The 11,470-nt window shown below is 37.6% G+C and overlaps 2 protein-coding genes across 2 annotated transcripts in view; both read right to left on the reverse strand.

Annotated features, from left to right (window-relative positions):
• Positions 1–4,742, reverse strand: part of c5 (complement component 5) — a 52,122-nt gene extending 47,380 nt beyond the window's left edge. The window contains exons 1-11 of the mRNA XM_079816086.1: positions 4,428–4,742; positions 3,803–3,995; positions 3,493–3,646; positions 3,318–3,388; positions 2,340–2,434; positions 1,641–1,723; positions 1,478–1,568; positions 753–858; positions 539–674; positions 334–449; positions 42–242 (exon numbers count right to left, since the gene is read on the reverse strand). Of these exons, the coding sequence (XP_079672212.1) occupies positions 42–242; positions 334–449; positions 539–674; positions 753–858; positions 1,478–1,568; positions 1,641–1,723; positions 2,340–2,434; positions 3,318–3,388; positions 3,493–3,646; positions 3,803–3,995; positions 4,428–4,498 (1,317 nt within the window). The 5' untranslated portion in view covers positions 4,499–4,742. The remainder of the gene's footprint in view (positions 1–41; positions 243–333; positions 450–538; positions 675–752; positions 859–1,477; positions 1,569–1,640; positions 1,724–2,339; positions 2,435–3,317; positions 3,389–3,492; positions 3,647–3,802; positions 3,996–4,427) is intronic.
• Positions 4,743–5,111: 369 nt separating this feature from the next.
• On the reverse strand, positions 5,112–9,682 carry prdm12b (PR domain containing 12b). The gene is made up of 5 exons (XM_079815548.1): positions 9,029–9,682; positions 7,174–7,364; positions 6,907–7,062; positions 6,432–6,546; positions 5,112–6,264 (listed from the first exon to the last, which is right to left on the reverse strand). Exons 1-5 carry the CDS (start codon positions 9,246–9,248, stop codon positions 5,846–5,848), a joined length of 1,101 nt encoding a protein of 366 aa, XP_079671674.1. The 5' UTR covers positions 9,249–9,682; the 3' UTR covers positions 5,112–5,845.
• Positions 9,683–11,470: the final 1,788 nt, after the last annotated feature.

Here is an 11,470-nt window from a genome sequence, read left to right on the forward strand (position 1 = left end):
TCTATATTTTTAACGATACTCTTGGGCACAGTTTTACTCACAGTGAATTCAGCTTCTTTCACATTATCAGGTATATTACAGGTGAAGTAAGCAATTCCATCTCCCTGACTCGTTTCTGTTATTGTATCCAGGTACCCTAAAAATTTGAGGTTCTCCAGTTCATTGTCAGCTGTAGTTATTGTTGCCCTTGTCTTGACTGACACACCTTTCACTGGTTTACCCAAAGGATCCTTCACCAAGACCTATAGGTGAATAAAAATATTCGGAAGGATGAAACATATATATATGTTTGTTCAAATACCATAAATCTACTTGAGAAGACAGGTTTCTTACTCTCATAGTGTATGGTAGACCCGGTTTGATGAAAGGAGGGGTCGTAGTCAGACTCAGGGTAAACGGAGTTTCTACAAATTTCACATTTGAGAGCACTGCCTCCTGGGAAATACCACCTGACAATGAAGAGATGTTTCCAAAGTTGTTATTTGCTTGATATTTTGATTCAGGATAATGCAGCTGTGTCTGTGAAACTAAGACCTACCAGTTGTCTCTTGCAGAAGAACTGTCACACGAAGAAAGCTGTTTTCTTTCATGTCACTCAGATGTTGTGGCCCATCGGGTATGGATGACAGAGCTGACCTGATGTTTAAGTCGACTTCCTCCTTTCCATTTGTCAGCTATCACAAAAGCCAAAAAAAAAAGTATCATCTGCAATTAATCATTAAATGTTTAGTTGAGTGGAACACTGACTTTACCATATATTTTGAATATGTTGCTGGTATCATGACGGTTTCTTCTGGAGAACTGTATCCAAACATCAAGAAAATGTCTGCCGAACTAACTGGAGTTCCATGGGCATACCTGTCAGCACATATTTAAACAATTTATGTACAAATATATAAATTGTCAGCAACTGAACTGAATATAATACTATTTTAAAAGTTTGGGGTAGGTAAGATTTTTAAAACATTTTCGAAATACCAAGGCTGTATTTACAGTATATGATCAAAAATACAGTAAAAACATTAATATTGTGAAATATTACTGCAAACCGTTTTACATTTTAATGTTTTAAAATGCAACTTATTCCTGTGATGTCAAAGCCAAATCTTCAGTGTCACATGATCCTTCAGAAATCATTTTAATATGCTGAGATTTGGTGCTCAAGAAACTCAAGTTATCATCAATGCTCTAAACAGTTGTGCTGCTTAGTATATTTTTGTGGAAACGGTGATATCTTTTTTCAATATTCTTTGATTAACGGAAAGTTCAGAAAGAACAGCATTTATTTGAAATATTAATTTCTTGCAACAATGTAAAACTGTTTTGATCACTTTTGGTCAATTGAATGCATCCTTGCTAAACAAAAAATTAATTTCTTTAAAAAGCAAAATCATTAAAAATACAAAATAAAAACAATACTGACCCTAAACTTTTAAACTGTAATGTATATATGTGAAATAAAAAAGGAAAAACATACTTGGCTAAAATCTTCAGCTTGAAAGACTCAAAGTACTCTTCGCTGATGTAGTTGGATTCAGGCTCAATGTGGATTGAAATACTGGGCAGCACTGAGAAACATACCTTGATTTCAGATTTCATGAACTCTAAATGTTTACATAACACTTGAAATGGTGGCTTACCGTATTCTTTGACCTCGAACTCAGCAGTGGCAGTTGTTTCAAAAGTGTCGGCATAGGTGGCCTTGATTTTCCATATTCCATAACTGATGAGATTTGCGTTGTGAGTAAAAAATAATGCAGAGACAAAAAATAACAGATAACACTTTACAATAAGGTTTTATTAACTAACATGAACTAACCATGAGCAGTACATTTGTTACTGTATTTGTTCATCTTTGTTAATGGTAGGTAATAAAAATACAGCTGTTCATGGTTTGTTCATGTTAGTTCACAGTGCTTTAACTAATGTTAACAATATTTTAATAATGTATTAGTAAATGTTGAAATTAACATTAACAAAGAAAAATAAATGCTTTATAAGTGCAGTTCATTATTAGTTCATGTTAACTAATGTAGTTAACTAATGTTAACCAATGAACCTTATTGTAAAGTGTTACCAAAATGACTAATGAAAACACTATCCTGTTGAAAAGACTGCATACACCAGTCTTCTTATAACTATCTATCTACTAACCAGCAAGACTAACCTTTCTATACAAACTTCACCTGGAGTTTTTTTTTTAACAGTACAGTACAGTGCAGTACAATTCAGCAAGCTAGACCTCAGAAGAATATCACTACTATTCCAAATAATAATGTAAACATTAGAGCATTTAAACATAGGCTACAGCCTAATAGACTTTAATGAATTTGTCTTACGTCGGCTTTAAAGGTATTTTGAACGGTGGAAGAAGTGGTTTTGCTCCGATGATGTCTGCCATATCAATAATCTCTACCTTGATACCGTTAGGGTCCTACAATGAATTTACAACATTAACAAGGTTCACACAGAAAAATCATATTTCATGTGAAGTAGGGAAGAGTGGGGATGTTTGCAACACTTTTTGCATTTTCTCGAGATTCTCAGAGAATGTTTATTGGAAAGCAATATACCCATGTCTGTCAGCTACCCACCCACACTGCTGCAACATGTGTCCATATGATAATATATGTACAATCTATACTTGACCCCATAACAGGGGATGGTTGCAACAGTCCACGGGGACAGTTAAACATTCCTTAAAATGTAATACAATCATTCTTTAATATAATTTTCAAATGTATGTATTTTACTGTATAAAGACAAAGACTAGTAAAAGAAAAAAAAAATAGTAGGCCTAACGGTTTTCGTAAATTATTACAATACATTTGAACTACAAAATTAAAAAACTAAAATCTAAATCAACACTGAAATTGAATAATAAATCTGTGAACTGTGAAAGCATACAGAATACAGAAGAGATCAAATGCTCTATATGCCTATGCCTAATTAGATTTTAACTTAAATAAAAACAGTTAACTTGAATAAAAGGGGAGATACCTGACTATTAAAAGGGGTTCTTTATTAATACATAAAATTATAATTTTGTTATGTTATGACAAGGTTTTACATCAATGTTGTGATAAGGGAAAGTTGCAACTCTCCCTACTGACAGCCATGATAAAACTTGCCGTTAGCTTGCTTGACACAATAGCTTTGACACATGCTACTTGAAATATTATTATTTTTTTGCAGAAGGAATGAGCATGAGCATGTGTAATATGAATATTATCTCTCTAGCTCGTTCCTGATCGGAGAAATAAGCCGTGTTGCGACCGTCCCCACATCCGTATGATTCTGTGAAGAGCGAAACTCACCACGAATGTAAGGGATACGGTCCGTGTAGATTTCCTCAGCTCCTCGTTGAGGGAGTAAATACGCACTTGTACTAAGAAAACAAATAGGTTCAAAAGATGGTTTTAAGGTGATTGTCTCTTTCATTTACTCACGCCATCTTTCTCTTCATACTCAAACTCTATTCTTATTACTGACCCTCTTGCTCGGGTGTGTATAACGGCTTGTCAGTCTGAATAAAGAGAAAACCGTTGACAGTAGTGACTGGGATTTTTGTATATGCAGTGAAAGCAGAGGAAGTCGCCTGAAGATAGACATACTTGTCCCCGTTTGGGAAATCTTTAGGGATGATCTGGGGAAAAATAACTAGGTATTTTCAGGGCAGAATATCATTAATCCAATGCGTATAAACTTTCCATATTTTTTGGAATTGTAAATAAAAACACATTTAAGCCAACATCTCAAACAAAAAAATATCTTCTAAAGACCAATAACATTGTAGTCCTACCCGTAAAGTAGCCGAGTCTTGATAGTTATTCGCGGCATTGAGCGTCAAAGACTGAGATGCATATTCTTTATGTGATGACAGTTCGTTCTTCAGGCAAAGATTTACAGTAGTTTCCCGGTCATAACCAAACAACTGCACCACAACATTTTCTGAAGCATCGAGACGCAGGGTTTTAGGTGCAGTGATTAAGTATCTGTAAAACAAGACAACAATTTACTTAAAGTGTCTGTATACTAGCCTATAGCCTAGGCTACTGTTTCGGTGGCAGATGCGAAAAACAAAGGTTAATATAAAACACAAATGCCTAATTGCAGCCATACATAAGGGGTCTCAATCTCACCTTTCTTGAGGCTAGAGAGGTTTACATTTTGTTGTTAAAATTTTTTGTTTTGTTCTCCAGTGCTGCCTTTTGACAACACAGTCCAGTATGGCTATAGCCTAGCTACACACTATGTAGGCCTACTTATTATACCAATTACAATAACTAGGAACTAACGCCGAACCTATCCCTAGACCTAACCTTAACCCATGTATATTACTAGTACTTTCTACACTGTAAGTAGGCTACACGTACTGTAAAATAAAGTGTAACCAGAGATTTTAAAAGATGTAAATTGCAACTTACACATTTTCCTGAACAGTAGGCCTAATGCAGATGAAGAGATGAAGTATACAGAACAAAAATAAATGTGCCATTATAGACAGTTTGCTCCTTGCTGTCAAGCACTATAGCTCAGTTTTTGTCAGCCCAATCGATATCTGGTGTGCTTGTTTTAAGTTACTTATTAGCCCAACTGTCTTGAAAGAGGTCCCAAAAATGTTTCTTGAGCTGTAGTTAAGAAAGAATAGCTACAGTCCAAATATGATGACTAAAAAATATGCAGTCAAAATGATTCTATCTGTTTCACTGTGCTGGTGGAAACATTTAATGATTGATTGTGCAATGTTCATATCACTGTACAGTTTGCTCAGTCATTGTGCAAATGACAAGTAGAGGTAAACAATCTATTTCCCACTAAAAGGGATTTCATGGAGATGTTTGCTTTTGTTATTGTGCAATTCTGGAAACTTCTGTACATCAGTCTGTGTCTGTCTGTGTGATTTACTGAATCTGAGCAAAATATTTACTACAAAATAGAAAACCTATGATGTTAAAAAATGCTCACTGTGGGTCCCCTTAGAGAAAAACACTGAAATGAGAGACATCATGGATATTTGTAACCTTAAATAATAGATTTAACACGTTACATGTCACAGCCGGAGATGTATTATCATAGCAAAACGAATAATTAAAAAGTGGCAAAAATATGGGATTATTTGTTCATTATTTATTGAGCATACAAGTGAATACCCAAATAATTTTATATAAGCAAACATAGTATACATTATATAATAGAACCAAGTTTTGTAATAATATTTTAAGCTTTACATACTGTACATACACAGATAAAGTGACTATTCCTTGTTTTTGGAAGTAAATCTTCAAATCATATGTACATTCCTTTACATACTTCATATTGTTTATTCACAATAAACATGCTCTGATTTGACTGCAGTGACACAAATCGTTCACTAAGTGGTGCTTGATCCCAGTGGATCCGTTAACTTCATAGTGGCTAAAGCGAATGGGGTGATGTGTCTTTATCCTTTGGAATGGGACAAAACAATACAATTGCATGCAAATGTAATAAAATATATACTGACTACCGATCAACTTAAATGATGATGTTTGATCAGATATAATGTGGCAGATATCTGCCGTAACAAATGCACTAGAGCTGTCAGTGCGTTTCATTCTGGCAATGATAAGAATTCAACATGAACATACGAAACAGCCCTTCCATGGCTATAGTTTTCACTTCAGTGCTGTCATGACTGAGTTCTGCAGGCGTTGTTCATCATATCTGACCACTTCTTCACCTTTTAGAAACTACAAACCATCCACTAAAGGTGAGAGTACTCAGGGCCAGCTTGGCATAGACATACTTCTGCACTGAAGAACAGCCTGTGAGATTGCTAACATCTGAGACGCTTCATGCTATCTCATAGCACCATTGTAGGTATGTGATGCACCAGGGAGGCTGGATGAGAAACTTGTGCCAGCTGAGGAGGTGGAGGCGAGTGGGCCTGTAGGCCCACTACAGGCCCTGTGTTGGCCGGCCGGTGCCTGGCGCTCTTCTGGTGCGCCCTCAGCCCTGCCAACTGGGAGTATGCGCTCTGGCAGACGTGGCACTTGTAGGGGCGCTCTCCTGTGTGAAGGCGCACATGGTTACGGAGAGTGGATGACTGGCTGAAGCGGCGGTTGCAGAAACGGCAGACGAAGGGCTTGTCTAGCGTGTGTATGCGCATGTGGGAGCGCAGGTTACTGCGGGAGTTGAAGCCTCGGTGGCAGATGACGCAGCGCATGCGGCTGGCAGTGGAGAGAGCGGCAGTAGAGGAGGTGTCGCATAGGTGGAAATCATCTGTGGGGAGAGGATAGAGCTCGGTCAGAGGACAGAAGCTAAAAGGTCAGGTACTTAAAACAGATGCTAATAGAGTTTTAACTAAAGCTATTGTAGGACTGTGATAAAGATCAGTCTTTTCTTAGCCTGAAACTCACCCAAAGCCCTAAAGCCACCGAATTACTCACCAGTTTTAGTCTTTTTCTGCTGTTCATCCTCTGTGCCAGGGACTCCCGGGATACCCAGGAAGGTGTTGTGGGAATTCCCATACCACACAAGCAGCTCTTGGTCTGGAGGTATTGTCTGTTGAAGAAAAGAAGAAGAAGATATATTTATTTAAAAACAATTAAGCACCCACACACACACACACACACACACACACACACACACATACAAACTTATATAAAATACTACATTCAGATATTTCAATATTTAAATACATTTTGAACTAAAATCAAAGTTGAATTACTTAAGAAAATCTAGTTAAAATTCTAAAAACTCAGATTCATGTAGAAATTACGACAACTTAATTTTAGCTAAATGGGTGGAATCTAAGATGGAAAGATATTGCACAGTGTAAGTACATCGACATTAAATGAATATGAATATAAAAATATTATCAATGTAAAATTATGAAAACTAAAAAAGGTGTATAAAACGAACCTCTACTGCTTTGTAAAATATGCTGCTTCCGATCTGCACAACCTCCAGGTTCTGTTCTTGCTCATTGCGCGCGCATTTGATGTAAGTCATCCAGCTGCGATGATCCTCTTGACTGGCATCGATGAAATAGCGCACCGTGCCATCCTCATTGAAAACCTGAGAACAACAAAAACGCTTGCCATCAGTCTTTGATTTGGGATGATATTTTACTAGGATAAGCTCCAAAAAACGAGCCCATGCATGCGACACCTGTTGAACGCTGCCTACCTCCCACATGAGATTGTTGTTCTTGAAGAGATCCACATGCTCGGGTGAAATGACCCTGCCTGTGAACGGTCCCATCTCGGTGCCAGCTTTTATCCAGGTCTTGGAGAAGATGCCAAGTCCTTCCCCAGGGATCGAGCTCTGCGCAATGATGACTTCACTTGGCAGCACTAAGCTGGAAAGTTTCTGGACCTCTGAAGATAGAAAGCGGCAAATAAAATAGGAAGTTAATTTGGAACATTTAGATTAGATAACAAATAAAAACCAGGAAACAAATAGGCCTTCAATAAAAAAAAAGAAAAGAACCGCAATGACGCAACCTGTTTGCAAGTTCATAGCAAAAGAAAAAAATGGAAAGAATAGGAGTTATAGTGTAAATTTAGTACAAATGATTTTTTTTAATCGTTTGTTATTGTTAAACTATCATAGTAGGCTTGGCCAATATAAAGGAATGCGCACTCATTCAAATGCGGCTCTAAGGCGAGACTCAAATAAATGTCAAACAAGTATTTACGTCTAAGAATTCAGCAATTTTCTACGCTTTAAATGTGACGAGGCTATATATTCATAGGCAAGAAACAACTTATTCCGTATTCATTATCCTTTCAGAAACTTTGTAGCACTAAATGTGCGGTGAAAGAAACGAGAACCTTCTTTAAACGGCCCAGGAATTTCTGACAAAACGTAGAAAAGGAGATTAGCTGCTTGACATGGTGTGAATAGCGGTAGAATCAGCTTTCACGGCATATTAACAGCGGGACGGAAAACTTTAAATGCGCCTGAGAGGAGAGAAAAGTGTCAAAGCGGGGGTGTGGAGACTGTCCCGAGCTGATGAATGACAGGATTTTCTCTGTCTAACGTCCTGGCTTCACTGGCAACTTTCTCAGGTCAAGCACAACGTTACCCTCATGATTTTATTTAAATAGCCTTATTTAAATAAGTTTCAATTTGTCAGTATAGGCGAAGTGACTTTGCAACGCTTAAAAATGTATAGCCTAGCTAAAAGCATTTAGAAAAAGAAGAAGAAGATTGATTTCCCCTATATAGCCTATTCAGCTTCTAACCACGTGCGAATTGTTTAATGACTTTCAAGGGGTTTACTTTTTTCGAAGAAATTTCTGCAAGTAAACTTTCAATTCCGTCTTGGCGCCATACATTCATCGAACCGTTAATTCTCATAAAGACGCTTTAAACCAAACAGTAAAATAATTATTACCCTGCAATAGGCTATGCAAATAATTTATAGTAACGTAATACAAATGACAGTACTTATGTTTTGTCTATATAGCCCTAGAACATGAGCAACTTAGCCTACTGTTGCTATGGATAGCAGGTGAACTCTTCTCAATCGTCTATTATTAGGCCTATCTGACTTAACTTGTGTTGTTATTACAATGTTTGAAATGGATTGCATTGCATGAAATGCATGTATAGGCTATATCCTAGAGTAAAAAGAATAAATAGGCTACTTTTAAGACCCTCCATTTCCCATCCTGGAATGCGCCAGACTGAAATTTTTACCTGTGCACTGTGATGCAATTTACTGATTGCATAAGTATAGTCATAAGCCACTAAATTAATGTGTCTTTTGCCTTATAAAATATACATTTACTTTTAGGCTATTTCAAGCACGTTAAAGTAGCCTATCATTATTTGTGTTTGAAATAGGCTATGCCATATAAATAAAACTCGCCATAAATAAAACTCGCCTTGACTCTTCAGTGAGCAATTTAACATAAGGTCTAGTTTGAAATAAAAATAAAATGTAAAAACTGCTTTACAACTAAATATTAGGCCTATTAGGCTATAGTATGACGAATCCATAATCAACGAATAAAGTGAACTATTGCGGACTCACCTCCGGAGAATGACTGCGCCAGGACCTCGGCGGTGAAGGCTGTTTTGGGGCTGACAGTGTTGGTCTTCTCCTCGAACAGGTGTTCCCCCAGCACGTTCCTCCAGCGGCCGTACAGGAAACTGTGCAGGATGTCTGAAGTGATGATGTCGGACAGGGCCAAAGACTGCTGCTTAAATCCAGCCTTCAGAACCAGAGCATCTGCAGGCAACACTGAACCCATGATGAGCCAAATGCGAAACCCTTAACTAATGATCCCTGCGATTAAAACCCCCGAAACGTCCCCCTTGCAGTTAAGTTTAGACCGAATGTCTATGTTGCAAAAGGCGAATGTAATCGATGAATCAGTCTGATGCCAATGAAATGTGAATCTGCTCTCTTCTTGCTAAGTGTCGAGAGAATATGTTTCGTCTTTCCAAGGTCCCGGTGGGCTTTATATACGTCAGGTCTGACCCACGGTAATTAGTTATTAATGACCCTCCCCTTGTGTTCTTTAGACTTGTTCAACCAGAGGAAAAAAAAACACCACACTCTTTATTGAGTGGCTACTCCTGAGGGGGTGGGGGGGGGGGGGGGGGGAGAAGGGGGAGCGATGTGAGTGTGTTGATGTTCAGAATCCAACAACCGCGTTTTTGGCTAAAATAACAAGCCAGTCTCAGCACCATGAGCTCCGCTCCAGCTGTTTGCTTCTGAGAGATGAATATGAGCACTTCTGGCATGGAAACCCTAAAAGCAAACTTGACTCTCAACATGACGACTAGTAAGGGAACCAGGTTAAAATCTGATTTATCTCGTTTGTCTAAGAGAAACGGACAATATCAAGTTATGTCAGTCTATTTAGGTGCGACTTAACTTGTAGGCTAAAACTAGACGACGAGAACAAAGGCATAAAATAACTAGCGGCTTTTATCTCTTATATTTTCTTCCTTCCTTAGTGGAACTGAATTAAAAATGTCCAAGTGTTTCTTCATTTTGTGCCTCAGCATTCATCATTAGATCGATAATTATATTAAATATGCAGAAATATTATCATAGTCATAAATGAGAATTAGTTAATTTATTAAAATTATCGTTAGGCCAAATTAATGTGTAATTCCCATCTAATGGCACATTTAGCCGAAAAACACAAGCACAAGCATCGCGCTTCAGTTGTTCTCTATTAATGTTAAATGTACAGAACTCTGTAATCATATCGAAATTACATTCGCATAAACCAACTGAATAGTTTTTAATGATGTGCTTTGGAGTACGAAAATATGCAAAGCCGTCTGGGTCAAGTATATCTTTTATTCAATCTTTTTCAGGCCGAAGTAATTTAATATTCATGGATGTTAATTTAAAGTCTTTTAGTATTGTGTGAGGTGTATATGAGCTTTTTTTTGAATAGCCTCTTGCCTTTCCCCCTCTTTCTCCAGGGTTGATGGACTGAGACAAAATGGGCAGTTTCCCCCCTTTCCAACAGGGAGGACATCTTTATTCCTTCCCCGGCTTGCGGGTTTCCTATTCAGCTCTCTTCAAAATAATGCCGGCTGAATGAAAAGTGCTGCAAATCAATCTTTCATGGTGTTTTTGAGGGCAATTTGACATCCATGCACTCTTCTTTTCTTTGAGATAAGTACAAGGGGAAAAATCTGGACAAGGATGGGGTCTGGCGAGTGGGGAACTTCCAAAGAGAGATGCGAGGAGAGCGCTGAGGAGAATATAGGTGAGTGATAGGGCAAGAAAAAAGATTAGGACTCAACAGCTGCTTTTGGGGGATAACCCCCCCTCCTGGCTTTTCTTTTTCTTCAGGGGTTTCACCCTCCCTGCTGAATTGGATTTGCACAAGTACAGATTGATTTGTTTTTATTGCACTATTATTGGTTTCATAAATAAGGGCAAACTTTAACCTGCATGGGGTGAGAGACTCAGTCTTTTTTTTTTTTCTCATTAAAGAAACACTGGGCTGTTACAATTAATATCGGAGTGTAAAGTTAACAGAAGTATAGAGATACGTATTTTAAATTTAAACAAATTAAAAGAACTAAAATGCGATGAGTCGACTTATAAAATTCAACAAGGCTGATCATAAGTCAAGCATTTTTAAACAATATTTTTGTCTCAAGGAATATGGCAGATATAACGTGCAATGACATTGGCAGGCGATTTGAACTTTCTTTTGCATGTATCGATTATTGATTTGTGGGCTCCGACTGTAGATATGTGTAGAAATAGGTCTAGATTCGGCACTGTCTCCTCTTAGTGATGTTAAGCCTCAATTGTGAAGAAAAAAATCTAATATTTCTTAAATTGGACAAAAAAACTACTTATGTAACTGACTAATGTATCAAGTGGCGACAGACCTTGTAGCGCATGCAATGATAATTAACAGACGGCAAACCAGTATTCTAAGAAATAATCACATGCACAAGATGGCGTGGAAATAATTGTGATTTCAATAACAGG

The sequence above is a fragment of the Gobio gobio genome (genome assembly GCF_949357685.1).
Source record: "Gobio gobio genome assembly, chromosome: 4".
Classification (NCBI taxonomy): domain Eukaryota; kingdom Metazoa; phylum Chordata; class Actinopteri; order Cypriniformes; family Gobionidae; genus Gobio; species Gobio gobio.